Source organism: Dufourea novaeangliae, unplaced genomic scaffold (assembly GCF_001272555.1).
Source record: "Dufourea novaeangliae isolate 0120121106 unplaced genomic scaffold, ASM127255v1 scaffold11, whole genome shotgun sequence".
Classification (NCBI taxonomy): Eukaryota; Metazoa; Arthropoda; class Insecta; order Hymenoptera; family Halictidae; genus Dufourea; species Dufourea novaeangliae.
In genome coordinates this window covers 2398452-2415196 of record NW_015373895.1, presented here as the reverse complement: position 1 = coordinate 2415196, position 16745 = coordinate 2398452, and the positions used below count along the sequence as shown (strand labels likewise).

The 16745-nt window shown below is 33.7% G+C and overlaps 2 protein-coding genes across 4 annotated transcripts in view; one reads left to right on the top strand and one right to left on the bottom strand.

The window, feature by feature from the left end:
* Positions 1–16745, top strand: part of LOC107191198 (ATP-dependent helicase brm) — a 56797-nt gene that overhangs the window by 16502 nt on the left and 23550 nt on the right. The gene's annotated exons all lie outside the window — the stretch shown is intronic.
* On the bottom strand, positions 6459–10241 carry LOC107191241 (inositol monophosphatase 2-like). The gene is made up of 4 exons (XM_015580233.1): positions 9946–10241; positions 8363–8471; positions 7110–7261; positions 6459–6629 (listed from the first exon to the last, which is right to left on the bottom strand). Exons 1-4 carry the CDS (start codon positions 10178–10180, stop codon positions 6502–6504), a joined length of 624 nt encoding a protein of 207 aa, XP_015435719.1. The 5' UTR covers positions 10181–10241; the 3' UTR covers positions 6459–6501.

Sequence of the window (16745 nt, the reverse complement as noted above, 5' to 3'; positions counted from 1 at the left end):
GTCTAGTTCACAAGTAAATACCGTAAATTGTCGATGAGTGTTCGAGGGCTCCTCGGCACTGAGCATTAAATATTTCGTAAACTAATGGTCATATGCGGGTGAAACAAATATCATTAGCTTCAGGATTCCAAACTACATCACTATGCTAAACCTCGTTAAAAAGTCAGCGTTACACCTGGAGACCTCTCCTTGTCAGTGCCAACAAGCTTACGAACACTCATCGAGAATTTATTGTAGTGGTCTGAACATGTCAAGGTGACAATTGGCCTCTGCAGTAAATTTATGCAGAATTTCTTCAACTTTTATAGAGCAATGAAGATTAGATTGCACAAAATGAAAATAGATTGTAGCGATCATTATTTTTATGGATCTATGCAGATCGTGCAGAATTACAACGCTACACAGGAATGTTGATCGGTCTCTACAATTTCTTTAATAGTGTAAATATTCATAAAGCTTCAATGCTCTTTTCGCGAAATATCGATTTTTATATCATGTTGTGGAAGTTTTCATGAAGCTGAACTAATGGTAAAATGAAACTCTAAGACTTCTTTATTAACATATTTATTATGGAATTTTTCACTCCCACGAACACGCTACGCTGAGATATCATTCACTCATAATGGGATTACGAAAGAGTCAAGATCATTATCGTTAGCAAATTGCCGGGGGATTTTGCTACAGTGACAACCGATGTACGAGGGTACGTGGCAAAAAGACTGTGCCAAGGTAAAACACTATGTTCCGATCACACTTTCACAGCACCGATCATAGAATACGTTTATTTCAATTACTACATTATAATGGGCGTGTCGATTAGTAATTCGCCAGTTTTTACAAAACTTGGTATTTATTTTCAAGATGCGATTTTTCGGTGTTTACAAGGGGTGGTAAAAAAATACGGCGAATGCTGCTGCCGTGTACCATCCAACAGAAAGGCAGCGAACCAAACCCCCTGGAAAAAAGTTTCTAATCGTACGCATTAATACGAAATTCATTGAGAATATTTATACTTTAGAACTATAAAGTACTATCATATAAAGATAGAAGACCACCTTTAATTATTCTCTTATTTATCACGGTACAAAAAAATGGTTCGGGAGAAAGTTAGTGTATTTTAGGGGGGAACTTAACCTATGAGATTGAAGGTCATATCAAAGTTATATCTTCTGAGATTTCCCTAATGATAACATTTTTTTAGATGGAATGCCCTATTTTTTTGTTTGACATTACAAAGAGGAGATCAAAACGTATCCAACAATGTATCACACTATGGGGTGACAACACTTAAAACATACACCAAAATAATAAATAATGCGAATATACCGTTTATTTTGTTTCTGCAATTCATTTTCTGTGAGCTTCTACCTCAACCAGTTACGTGTGAAATTTTCAACTCAAGGTCATTTCAAGGTCATAGTGTGATGTATTTGTTGGATACGTTTTGATGTGCTCTTTGTATTGGCAAAAAAATAGGGCATTCCATTTAAAAAAACGGTACCATTAGAGAAATCTCAGAAGATATGACCTTGAGATGACCTTCAATCTCATAGTCTAATTTACCCCCTAAAATACACTAACTTTCACCCGAACCATTTCTTTGTACCGTGACAAATAAGATAATAATTAAAGGTGGCAGGGTTAGGTGTGACACCCTGTATAAAATAACACAAACTTTCACTTATTATGAAAAAGAAACACGATAAGAAATGAAATGTTACATGGAAATAAGTTTCCGATTAAGAGAATTCCTGGAACAAAGTTTTCAATCTGATTTGTTAATTCAAGCAATTTTTGGTACTCATATTTTTTTATGTTTCCGTGTGAACGTATTAACTGCTTTAATTCGTTGTGGCATTGAATTAATAATGTTCTCGCAATCGTCGGGGGAGATTTGTTCCCAGAATAATGTTATTACTTGGCGAAGTTCTTTATTCTGCGATTTTTTTTCGTGTACCACGTTTTTTTAGTTTTGCTCACAAATTCTCCGTGGAATTGGGATCTGGACTATTTGCCGGCCATTTCATAATTTTAATATAATTATTGCGTAAATAATCTTTTACAATTTATCTGTAATAACAGCCTAGCATTATCGCCTTGAAAAATAAAATTAGATGCATCTTGAAACTAGTTTTCAACGCTAGGTATTAGGAATTTTTTTAAAACGTGAATATACGTATCTGAATTCATATTTTGGTACAGAATACATCATTTACTTACCATTTTCTCATTAATATAACTTCAAATCATGTATGATTGTGGATATTTGTGTTTGAAATTTAAACAATCTTTATAAAACTCTTCATCAACTCTACGCCAAACGAATGATCCTTGATCATCTCCTGCCCCGATGCATATGCATGACTCGTCACTAAATATTACTTTATGCCAATCCTCCACTGTCCAATTTGCACGCTCCTTACAGCATTGTAAGCATTTCCTTTTATGTTTTTTGTACGATAGAGTAAAGTAGCCGAATATGAGACCCATTTTTATAAGCACGCATAATTCTCGATTAAAAATACTTTCATTGAAATACGATACACGTTTTAAATGTAACATGTGTACACTCTTACAATATATTAGAAATTATAACAAAACAGATAGAGTTCCATGATAATAAAATAAAAATGAAAAGTGTACAAAAACATGAATTCAAAAACTGGACGCCTAATATGAGACCCAGGTTTCATTTTGTCGAAACTTATTTTTTCTGTCTTTTTGCACACATTGGCCATATAAAATTAATTGCGTCTGCACCTCAGTCTTCATGGGCCACCGGTAACATTTGATACACTGAACCCATTGTTCACCATGTATATCTGAAGAACAAAGTTCTGTACAAAACAAGCATTCTTCGTCATAATTTTCTTCGTCATCACGTTCATCATTCGGAACAATGTCTTCTTCACACTCATCAGTTAAACTATCACATTTTACGTGTTTCCTTGTAGTGCATTTTTTGAAATTGTTTGCGACGTTCAAGGCTTTCCCGTAACGGAGATAGCTGGAGTCTCATATTAGGCTACTTTATCCTATCTTGTCTTCTTGTTTAAATGTAACGCCATATTTTTTTTTATGTATAATGCTATAGCGCTTTTTGGGACGAATTTAACGAAGTACAACATAATGTACTTCACGTTACATATCTTCCAAACATAGTTTTCTTGCTTAAGATGGGCGATCACTACTACATTGATATATCCGTTGCCCGGAAAGGCGTGGCTTACTGCCCACAGATTTGTATTTGCCCGGCGGGCAACTGTTCAATAGCACTGATCCAATGAAATTAGATAGGTACGTTATCTCAATTTTGGTCGATGTGCGTGTCTTTGTCTCAATTCCTACCTTTTCGCGTACACAGTCCTTATATTCAATTTAATCGTTCTTTCTTAAAGTTAGGAGTAAAAGCTGGCAGTTTTTGAAGAATGTACATTAGTGAAAGAGTAAACCTATCTGATAATATAGGAATTTCCCGAGCTACGGTTAGCAGGTAAACAGTTTTGTCACTCACGTTCTTGTTAGACCGACTGTGTACATATGTGTATCGTGTGGAGGCTCGACTTGATTTACTGTCGTCCTTTTTTTTTTCTTCTTTTTTTTCGTAACTGCGATTAACATACCTCCTGTCGGTCGAATAGGTAATTATCCAATCGGTTTTCCAAGACGTCACCGCGGATTTATCAGATTCTATATTCGTTGCATTGAATATTCATGTGACGTATGGAAAATAATTGCAGTTGCGAAATGTCCCGTTACTAAAGTACTAACTCTCGAGTAGTGATCACTACGTGGATCATTTACTAATATTTTGCGATTGTGCTTGTGTGAGCCATGTGGTGTATGATTGACTAACAAGGGAAGCTTCCGAACCCGGAAATTCTGATTTTAATGAAACTTCGCATGAATATAGAGTATATTGAATTATGCTTAGAGCAATGTTTTTTTCGTGGCCGTTTTCACTCTGAAGGGGTGACATTAGCCCTTAAAGTTTTGCGTTCTTTCATTTTCTTGATATAATTTTGTAATGGTATGAGATATATAAATACTGTAAATACAGAAATTGTTCGGCTTTTTATGATCTATTACAAAATGATTGAAATATTATTCCAATGTATTCCAATTGTAAGTTACGCTCACGACACTTATTTTTTTGAAAATACTCTGCTTATTTTAGTAGTATAAAAGAAAAAATTTGTGTACGCAATTCATTTGTACAGTGAATGCTTTAAACTTAGACGAAACTACGAAGATTGCACGCACTCTACATTCTGACTCGACTTGGCCACCTCTGATTTAGAATTAACTCAAAATTTAATTCTGATTCAAATAAGCCAGTTAACTTAGAATTAACTCAACATTTAATTCTGATTCGAATCTGCCAATTGTTTTAGAATTAACTCATCATTTAATTCTAGTTCAAATGTGCCAATTGATTCGCAGCGCGTAGAGACTTTTTTCCTGTTTTTGTAGATATTAGTAACTAAACTTATGTTTGGTGGGATGTTGGGTGCGTGGTTAACACTGAGTGGTGGGTGTCTTTAACCAACTCTGATCGATACATAATACCAGTCATAAATCTAAGTTTAACAAAAGTTATTTGTAAATATCCGAAAAACAGATAGAAACTTAACCTAACCCAAACTGCGTCCCCGCTGACGAATCTAGTCTCAGACCTACTCCGATCGCTCTTTCAAATATGTATCTTCCCTTGAATATTGCATATTGCCAATTTTGTCAAGGTCAAGGTCAAGGTCACTCAGGACGATGACCTTGACAACATAGTCAAGGTCATACACGAGTTTGCCCTCTTTCTACATAATTACCCATACAGAACAAAACACGGTATACAGATCGAATGTATTTTTGTTGAAAAGTTGTTCAGAACGTTGACCTTGACAACATATTTCAAGGTCAATCAAATCGGTGTGGAGTCCCCTATTGTGAATAATTACCTTATTGTTTTATTGTAACTTAATCAGCGATACGAGTTCGTTACCGTGGCTCTTCCTTTTGTTCAAAATATGCCTTGTGATTCAAAGTTATTCAAAATGAGCTTTATGATTCAGAACAGAGTTGGGCAGAATTTTATTCGAATAATACACAGTGAAATGCAGCAGTATCTAAGGGTGTTGTTCTGAGCTTTAAACAGATAATGAGATTAAATACTTGTTCGACAAATGTCGATTCATTCATAAAGTAGTATTAGTTTATTATAAAAATTGAAATTTCCACGTTTAAAAAAGTAAAAATGACGAAATACTTTTTTTTTATCTTTTATTCGTTATTCGAAACTTTTTATCTAGATAATGAGTTTGCCCATCTCTGATTCAGAATAATTCAAAATCTTAGTACTAACAGGCTGCTCGTTTCTCGAATCGACATAACAGTTTGTTTACAGTTCGATTTCCGTTTTATCTTTTATTCAAACTTTACCTCACGTACCGTTTTGATTGTATGTACATATAAGCTATCTAAGCTTTATTTTACAGATAAAGACTTTATCGTACGTTCAGAACGTGTTATCTTCCAAAAAAACAACTTCTGTAAATAATGAGTATTATTTTCCTTCTCGCAATGATGTAATGCATACTAAAGATTCTGTTAGAGTGTCGAGGGTTTCACAGGTAGTAAAAACACCAGCCTAACCCTTTTGGTGCCAAAAAACGATACAGCAAATCCTCAATCAGTGTTCCAAGACTCATCGGCACTAAATATTCAATATTTCAGAAACTAATGGCCATATGGGAGTGAAACAAATACCATTGGTTTCAGAATTCCAAGCTCTATCACTGTGCTAAACCGTAAAAAATTAAAAAGTAAGCGTTACAATTGAGGATCTCTCCTTGTTAGTGCCGAAGAACCTTCAAACACGCATCGAGGATTTACTGTATACCGTTGCGAAAAGTGCCAATAACGATCGATGTATCACTGTGCGTAGATTACTATGCGTTTCTGTTTGAAAATGACAAGTCTTAATTTTTTAGATGCGTCTAATAGTTTAGAACTCGTTTATATTTTTTCCGTTGCTGTTATATTATGTTAATACAATTATCATTTGTTTGTCTTTTGAAATATTTGTAATATTTTTATAAATAATTGAATATAAATTATTTATGTTTTATACATATCATATGTTTTACATCAAACTATGTCAGAGTGATGATGTTTTTTATTTGTAAATGCTATTTATAAAAGATGACCGGCTTTTCGAATTTCCTTTATAATTTGGAATAATCATTAATATAATTATCAACAAATATTGAAATACTTTAGTTATTAATTAATTTTCCTATTATTTCTTAACACGTTCCTTTTTAAATTTTGTAATTATCATTTAAAACTAAATTTTTGTAATTTTCTCAAACCTTACGAAACTACAGCAATTTGACTCGGCTAAGATTCACATTTTTGGTCTAGCACTAAAAGGGTTAATCGGTGTAATTTGTAGTAAAACATTTATTTCTCTATGGTTTCAACGAATTTTAACAAAATACAAGATCAGGTCCTTGTTAGTCGTTTCCGCAACGTTTTCAAATCGGTGTCTACGATTAGTTGTTGTAATTCGGTCGCCAGCGTCCCATTCGCAGCAGCGATCGTATTCGGTTTCATTAAATCGTATGTGCCACCTGAAAGAATTAGTTGTTATCGTTGAATTTACGAATTTCTTTTTTCTTTTGGCAAATAGAATACAATGTTTCATATAGTGGGTAAAAAAAGTATTCGTACACCCTTTAAAACAGAACAACTCTTTCTAAATCGGACCAAGTGACTTGAGTTTCTTTGTGAAGTTAGAAGGATTAGTGTACTAAATAATGTTTTAACAAAATGTTGAAAAAGTTGCAGTTTTACATTTTCATTACAGTCTCAGATAAAAAAAGTTATAAAAAGCGACCTTTACTATTTTCTTCAACATTCAAAACAACCGAAAACTGGGGAAATTTTTCAAAATTTGTTTAACACATCATTTAGTAAACGAATCCTTCTAACTTCACAAAGAAACTAAAGTTACTTGGTCCAATTTTGAAAAAGTTGTTCTGTTTTAAAGGGTCTACGAATACTTTTTTTACGTAATTCCTGGGGCACATTTTCATTTGTCGGGCGTGTACCTTTTGTGTCGAGTATCGTGCCACCAGCTTCACGTACGATCAACACTCCCGCCGCGATGTCCCAAGGTTGAAGATTGTCCACTTGCATGCAATCGAGCGCACCTTTCGCCACGTATGCCAGCGACAGGGCAGAAGATCCCATAAATCTTATTCTGAATACAGAAAAAAAATGGACATATCCATGGTATTGATGGTTGATAGTATTATAGTCGTTGTTCTTCGAATAGGGGTGACCAGGACCAGCTATTATAGAGGCTAGTTGTTACAGGAGAGTTTAAATTTCTGTAGCTTGTGGCGGGAATTTTGAAAATTGAATGGCTGATGTAACCACGCACAACTCGCGCCTGGTATTATTTTGCAATCCGTTCACGCATCAAGACGTTATTACAGTTTGTATAGTTTCGAGTACAAATAGTAATTTCTCTCTTCCTAGTTCAATCGTTTCCATCGAATCCTATAAAGGTATGTAAATTAATGTTACCATGTTTGAATTACCGTTCCTTTAATTATAGATTCATGACAATTACATAAGAATAAGCCAAGCTGGTATGAACTGGTAGCATTTTATACAGAATGGCGTCAATAAGAGCTACATAGTTGTACAATCAGAGTCTAGAGGTAACTATGTAGAAAAATAACTAGATCCACGATTCGTTACAATTTTTAGTATTTTTTAAACATGTTCTTGTACACAATGCACTTTAAATTGTTGTTTCTGATACGTCGTGGTATATATTTGTAATATATGATTTAATAATAATTTATGATTTAGTATTGTCATTATTATTACTCTTAACTGAAATATAGATGCAGTTGTGAAAATTAAAACGAAGAAGTTGCATAATTTTCTCTGACGACAGTTTGAAATTTATTTTTCGATACCTTTTGTTTTAGTCATAATGATTGAGTCATAATTAGACTGCTAAGCTGCTTATATAGACGTAGATTTTTATGGACTAATTTACTGAAACTGAAATCCAATGAAAATTTGTTTACTCTTTTAAGGGTTTCAAATGAAATAAAACTCCTATTCTTTCTTTATTAGTTTCTAGGGTAACTATTATATTCTACATCTTAATATATTCAAAAGTTACTGTATTCTTATAGAAACTATTTTGGTAGTTAAATAACAATAGATTATTACACATAATCTATTCAGAATTTCTGAAAAGGACAGTTCACTTTCTGTAGTTGCAAGAATTCAAGTTTTTCATTTAAAAGAGAGAGAAATTAATTCAATTTTGTATAGTTACCCTCGAGTTGCCGAAAGTACGGCCTCGAATCTGCTCCATCGGATGTCCCGATTTTTCGATGGAATTCTCAACGAGAACACCTCAATTTCAGCCAACGCCTTTCTTAGCTCTGTAAAGAATAAACCACATAAAAAATGGTTGATTAATTGCAATCCATCGTAATTGGATAGTTGTGCACCGTTTTTTCCCGGGATGAATAATGAAAATTACGAAAGGAAGCTCGTAATTACGTTGGCTGTTGTAACATGATCAGAAACTACGATTTCGAAATAGCATGACTAACAAAGGAAGGCACGGAAGTGTCCCCCTTCGATTTTGATGAAACTTCGTATTTTTTTATCGCTCGAAACGCAACTTTAAGGGGTGAAACCACCCCTCAAAGTTTCGATCCGAAATTTTTTTTATTATAAACAAATTATATTTTGCACAATTTGTTAGCACCATATCATTCTACATAAAAAAACCGCAAACCTAGTTCATTAGAAGTTTTCATGTATCTCATCTGGCTTTCGAGATAGTACTTTCGGGTCGAAACTTCGAGGGGTGGTTTCACCCCTCAAAGTCGCGTCTCAGCCTATAAAAAAAAAACGTATCCCCTATTTTTGACTAAACACACGCTTTTCTGGACGTTTTTGTATTATTCCCCCGGAAGGTTTAAAAGCTTGAATTTCGTGTAATATGAGAGTTCAAAACTGAAAACTTTTAGGTTATGTTTTGCGGCTTCGAAAACCGAGCCCTGTACATCACTTCACTACATACAATTTATACGACTCGAGCCTTCAAGCTTAAAGGCTCAAACGTCAAAGACTCGATCTTTCACGGCTCAAGCTTCGAACCTTGAGAGTTCGAACCTTGTAGGGTTTGAACCGCGATTCGAGCTGTTAAGGTGGTAAATGAATTGTATTCTCGTGCATTATAATTTAGAAAATTAGAATTCATTAAAACAGGGGTGGCCAACGTATGGCGCATTGGAAGATTACAAGTGGCGCATTTCATCATAAAATTTCTCAAATACCCAAAGCCTATGGCTTAAGACACTCACGTATGGCGTATCTAAACTCGTATGTGAAAAAATTGGACACTGCACTAAAACAAGAAAATAAGTAAAATATTTTTTAAATGTATTGTACTTCGCGGGTATGACCCTACTTCAGCAATGTTGCCAAGTTCTCCATATAGTCCCAATAGACCATACAATAACCTACATACTCTTGACATTATTGTCAAATATCTTCCTGGAATCTTTGGCATAGTACAAGATTTAGTTCATTATTTTCATTATATTTTAGTTAGCAATTCTAATTTTTGTGAATAGAAAAGATTATACTTCCGGTAAGAAATCGCAAGACTGCCATAAGAGCTGTGTTGAAAACTCAATTTTTGACAACCCTTTTATTATTTATTTGGTCGGCGGCCGAATCTCTAACTTTTTTTGTGTGTATATTTCGTAATAAACAGTTTTTGAGAATTTTATTTAATTATCTAGTCTTTCGAATTTGGCACGAACGACCTTAAAGCTTAAGACTCGAGGCTCATTTTAACAATACTACCATGCTATTTATGGTGTACGAATGGAGAATTACCAGTAACATTGGAAGTTTTGATAGGCTTCCCGTTCAAAAATGCCCCTTCTCCTTTAACAGCTGTGTACAGTTCCGAGCTGAGCGGATTGTATATAATTCCGACTACGATTTCCTTGCAGACCGTCAGACCGACGGAGATGCAAGTGTACGGGAACGAATTCACGTAGTTCATAGTTCCATCGATAGGATCTATGATCCAGGTTGGCTTGTCCGTTAGCTCCGGTTTCTCGTGCATTCCAGCGGCGGACTCCTCCCCGATAAATCTGTAAATTCGTTCACCATTCGAAACCCCCAATTTAGCCCCCTTCCTTCGCTTGTGTCAATTTGGCACAGTTTTATCTTAACAAATTACGTTATTCTGTTATGTGTAGGTAAATGCAACTGAGGCTTCGTGATTTTTACTTTAAAGAATTTGCAAATTTAACTATTTATCACTTCATTGTATGTTTTTTACCACTGGATCAATTTGACACCAAGGGATAAATTAAGTTAGGAAAATGAGGGACGGATGGAGGTTAAAGGGTCTCCCTACTGTGAAAGGTCAAAAAACTCGATTTTTTCTTCTTTACATGTTCTCAAGGCTTAATATTTCAAAACCATAATCATAAAAAGGTTCCTCTTGCCTCCGGCTTCCATTAATCGAAGCGGCGCGTCGCGGCATGCAGGTTCGAATCGAAATTCTAAACGCGTTTTTCTGAAAACGTCATTTTTGTAAATCGTTGCCACGATATCTCAGAAACTATTTAACGGAGTGACTTAAAACTATGTAGGCATGTTCCGTAGGTACATAGTTCTCTCCTGTACTCGAATGAAGTAGATATTTGCAAAATTCGAATTTTGTAACTTGAAAAGCGAGCTACTTTTTTCGCGAAGGTCGGCACTCTTTTGCAAGACTCCGCCATTTTGTTATTTTTCAATATTTTTTATTCATTCCAGTACGGGCGATAGTTACGTTCATATAGATGAAGAATCTTTCTCAATTTTTTATTTGAGATAACGTAGACAGCTGATATAATAGTAGCCATGGAGGCACCTTTTTTTTAGGCAGTCCCGGAAAATTACAATAACTTTTAATTTGTACTACATTTTCAAATGAAAAAAATTAAGCTTATCCTATTAGTGTATACGAATTCATAGAAAAAAGTTTAATATCGATATACCTCTTAGTTTTTTCTAGAAAAAATTCCTGAATTTCGCCTAATTTTAGACTCGTCACAGTAGGGAGACCTCTTAACAAACGAACGAGCAATGATCGTGACTTACTCGTGATCAGGGAACATTTCTTTCAAGCCTTTGAACAACATCTCCTCGATCTTCTTGTCGTAATTCGTTACCAGATCCCATTCGTTGTTCTTGGCCTCGACAATTTTCTCGCCTTCGAAACCGCATTTGAATATCTGACGAAATACCGAGAGACGTGGAAGCACAGAGATAAAATTTACGATGATCGAGATCTCTATTATCGTGCCTGATCTTAGCAGATAAGTGTTCATGGTCGGGTGATAAGTACGAATCATTTGTACAGTGAGAGTCAAAATTAAATATACATAGTCGGTTATTAAGTTCTGTCACAAATCGACGAATGCCCACAAAGATTAAGAGCTTGTATAAAAGCAAAAGGAGGACATTTTGAATAATTTATATAAATATCTTTACGTGAACAATAATAGAATATGTTCCAGTAAATTGTTTTTCCAACACGTTGTTATTCTATTGTTAATTGTCAATATCGTATGCGACAAAACTTATAACAGTGGACTCTAACTATATTGCCACTGAACATATTACCACGCGAGGCACTTCCCCTTCACACGTACTTTCGAGCACACAAATACTATTTAAACCCGATTAAACGAACCTTAGACACTAAACTCTGATTGATACTCATGTGTATACAGTATAGGCAGTATAAAGTGTCACAAGTTATTTTTGTGAAAACTAATGAAGGTTCAGACGGAGGTACAGCTAAATACATATTTACAAATTCAGCATATGGAGAAATTTGGATGTTTAAATATTTTAAAATCGAATTCAGCTGCAAGTGCATTCATGAGTCTTTTAGTGGGATCGTGACCCAAAATATACGACAAAAGTGATTGGAAATTGTTTGCTGGAAAACACAACCAGTTAAGTCCTTCTCCACAGTCATCAGATCTCAATCTAATACAGCATCTATGTGAAATGTTAGATTCTAAATTGAGAGAAATAAATATGAATGAATCCCACATACTTCCAAAGTGTATACTCACTTTTGACTCTCACTGTACATAACTGGCACTTTGCTTCTATTTTAACCTACTTCTCTTGTATTTTTTTTTTAAATATTGCCCGACACCATCGTTTCCTTTGTAGCTTAGAATTTCCAAGTGACAAAAACAAAAGAGAGATCTCACATGGTGCATATTTTAAAAATACATAGTTTGGCAACAGTGACATAATTACTTAAATATACTAAAATTATGAGACCCATTGTCGGTAGGGAATGTCAATGTCCCTATTTCTAATCACGTCCCTATGTTTGCTGAGTATGTATATTTTTTATTTAATATAAAAAGTTAAATAATAAATTAGTTATACAAAAAGTTATTTAAATTCATTCAGTATTACTGCATAAAATGCTACAGCCCGCTGTTACCTGTGTGAGTTAGAGGTGGAGCTGAATTTTTACTAAAAAAAACTTACGGAATCTTTAATATTGTTCGCCAAAGTTTGGTTTTGGCACTTCCAATTTTCGCTGAGCAGAAATAGGGACATTTTATATTTCATATTAAATGAGCTATTATTAAATTAAAATGTTTGTAAAAATACTTATTATAATGGGAGGTTTAAATTTTATATCTGATAAGTTGTTTTGTCGATTGTTGCATAAATAAATAATAAAAATCAATTTCTGCGAAAGCAGAACTCTTACATGATTAGAAATAGGGTCATTGACCTTACAAAGTATGTTGGATAAAATGAATTTAGAATGGGAATTGTTTATGACTCAGTGTAATTGTTTTATGAAGAAATGTTTTAATAACCATTCACAATGTCGAATGAACGCCACGAGGCCAGCAATGGTGCGCTACCATGCATTGAAATCACCAGAACAGTTTCTATTGACCGCGGTCATTATTGTATCATTCGAGAATGATGAATCATTTTTACCACGTTAATGTGTTGTAATTTCAAGGGCGGTGTTAAGTGGTGTGTACGTGCTGTGTATTACGTTTTATTATTCAGATAAGTTTTCATTGTACGATTAAATTAAATAGAATTTATGCTTTTAATCAGTGAATTATGGATGAAACAATTTTGTCTCGTGTTAATTACTTATATAAATATTATATCTTGGTCGAACAATCAGTTCAATTATATTATCACACTCAAAGTATTAAAGAGTCACGTTGTTCCGTGTAAAGGATACAAAAAACTATCAGAGTTAATATTTAAAAAAGTTAATAGAGATTTCCTAATTTTTTTTTATTGACTATTACGTTTTGTTTGTTTTTATTAACAAGTTATTGCTTGTGTGAGCATGTTTATGTGAATCGACACTCTTATAAGCTAATTATTAAAACACAAAATTAAACGAATGTTCATTTTCTTTTTACGGATTTTATTAGATTCAAAATAACCGAATGATGGGCCTACTACGTTATACCTATGTATTTTATACACCGGCGTTTACGACAAATGAATGATTATCAGTAAATATTCCGAACATTCATAATATATTAATTCGCGCAAATAATAATAAAATAATGACTAAAATTCTATATTCTATGTTTACCGTAATAAAAATCCTAAAATATTGAATTTCTGTCTGATTCTAGTTTTCTTGAACTATCCGATAAAAATGTACATTTCTGTAGGACATGCATCTGTTAGTAATATTAACCCTTAACTGTCACACGGGGTCTGTTTGACCCTATGGCAACATGAGGCTAAATTTGACAAACATCCCTAAACATTGATCAATAAATATTAAAAATCTAAAAACTTTTTAAGTAAAAACACTCATTTTTCACGGATTGTTTTACTACACTGAAATTGAAATTAACACATATAGAACATTTCATTCTTATTTTGCAATATTTGAAGATTGTTCAGTAATTTTTTCAACCTAAACTAATTAATAGTTTCTTTATCGTAATCGTTTAAAGTCTGTGGGGTAACTGTGACCAGATATGGCGTGCAAAATCACTAACGGTGATTTATCACAGTGATCGCCGAATCACGATCACTGTCGTGATTTAACTTCATTCACGACCGTGATTGCGATTTTTTTTATCTTGAGTGTATTTACTCATTGCGATCGTAAATCCTTGATCTTTAAACAGAAAAACGTATTCAACATGATTTTCCGATGAATTACATTACTATTTGTGTTTTTAAAAATCAGTAGAAAAAAAAACAAAAAATTCTAAAAAAAAACTGATTTGCCAGGTAACAAGTAGATTATAATTTATAATCATTAATTCTTCATTGTTTCTAAGTATTCCTTCACTTTATACGATATAACTCGAATTTTCATTTCGACGTCGTTAATATAAAATATATAGGTTATGTGTCGCGTGTAAAGAACTGTTATGTTTCTCCACCAATCAGAAACGATCACGAAAAATCACGAAAAATCACGAATCACTGTGAAAAATCACCGTGATTGGGAACGAACGTGATCGAATTACTCGTGATTCACAAGTAACAGTTCACGCCACCTCTAAGTGTGACCTCAATGTGACCGTTATGAAGCTCCAGTGAAGTGGAAAAAGAGGTTACAAGAAAATAGAAAATTGTTTTATAAACGAGGATCCTGGCTGTGAGTAGGTTATATGAAAACTTCGTTGTGTTCCATCGATTCGGAACGTCGATAGGGTAATATCGAAACATGAACGGGATTGTCACTTACCTCACCTGCCTTTAAGGTTAGTTCCTTCGCGAACTCGAAGTAATTTCTAATGTCCTGTTCGCTCGACATTGTCGTCGAGGCTCTCAAGGGAACGACTGATAGATCCGACGCGCGTTCTGTGTGTCTTGATTTTCTTATCACTACAACCGACCACAGAGAATCGCGCAAACGACATAGCTGGCTGAACCTAAACATTCGATATATGTATGTGTGCCCTCTTATCTAACGCGTCACGAGGTGCGATTGATCGATTTTTCAGGGAGGGCTTTGAAGTCCGGATATCATCGATTTAGTCGTTTCTAATGAATTGAACGGAATATTTTTTCAACTTTTTTTTTTTATTATAATATACAATGGAGCATTTTAATAATATGTGATTGGAGCACATTAAACTTCTTTGTTGTTACTCTAGTAACAATACGATGAGTTATGTTAAGACGGAAATTAGGGAAATTAATACAACTCTTCTTTATGTTTTACAAACTTATTTATTAACAACTCAATTTAACTTTAACATAATTGTAATTAAAGAATGAAAATGTAACTTGTAACAAGTTGAACTAGAATACAGTTTTAATATTATGAATAATTAACATAATTTACGTCTGTTCGCTTCAACTTCCGAAATACAATTGATTACTCATTTCTTTTAGTTACTAAGGTAATACATCATTTCTTGTTTGTTCCTCAAGTAAGGCTTGTGCATGCCATAAAAAGTTATTAATTACATATCTAATTCTATACAACCATGGTAACAGAATGCAAACATGCACAATATAAACATTATAATATTTCATTTTTCACGCTTTCCAAGTTGATGCCAATTGCCCTTAGGGGTACAATACAAAAAATGGACGTTTAAAGTCAGGGATCCTAACAGTTACGATTGTCGCCTTAAAGGGTGCATTCACATGTAAATATTGTAAAAAAAAACGGCTTTCTCAGGACTTTTGTAAATGAAAACTGTAATACATAGAATAAATAGTCAGTTTGAGGTGTATGAATGTACATTTCAAAACATGAAAATTTTTTTTATTTTGTTTAATATATTCTATAAAAACCAGCAATGACTGTGACTTTAACAAAAAACGGATGCCCAAACGGTATGCAAAAATCTCGAGATCCACTAGTCTCAAATGAAAAGACCAAAGTTTTTCTTAAAACTTATAGGGATGGTTATCATATCAAGCACCTTTATTGAAAAATAATGAAAGTTCGCTGATTGGTACCTGTTTTTGTGAAAGTGATCCAAAAATTATTAGTGTTTTCATGCAAAATGTTAAGTAAACAATGTATTGGTTACCCAAATCTTCTGAATCTGCTCGATATAATAACTATCCTTATAAGTTTTAAGAAAAACTGTTTTTTTGATTTCAGATAAATGGATCTCGAGATGGTGGATTTTTGGAGTATATATTAAAAAGTATTACAAAATTTTTTGTCATGTTTTAAAATGTATCTATATTAATTGTAATATTCATTAACACGTTGACTTATTTTTTAACTTAATTACAGACCGAACAAGTGTTTTTCCTTATACATAATATGGTATCATTTAAATGAAATGACGTAATGGTAATTTTTATGACGTTAAATTCTATACGAAAGCATAAGCCAAGACGGATAGATCCTCCCTCCCCACTTGAGGGGTTAATATTGGAATATAAACTGGTTACCATCCACAAAGTAACTACGAAGTATGACAATAATTAAATTCTATAATTTTACATAACATTTTACTCTCATACAGGGTGTTCATCGTAACTGTTGCCACGAGTTTTTCAACACTTCCGATAATTCAATAAAAAAATTAGTCAGTAATCGATCGGCATTAAATTGGAATATTACAAATATACCAAGTAACTTTGTCTTCGATAACAAATTTCGGTCACCCTTGCTTTTTTGA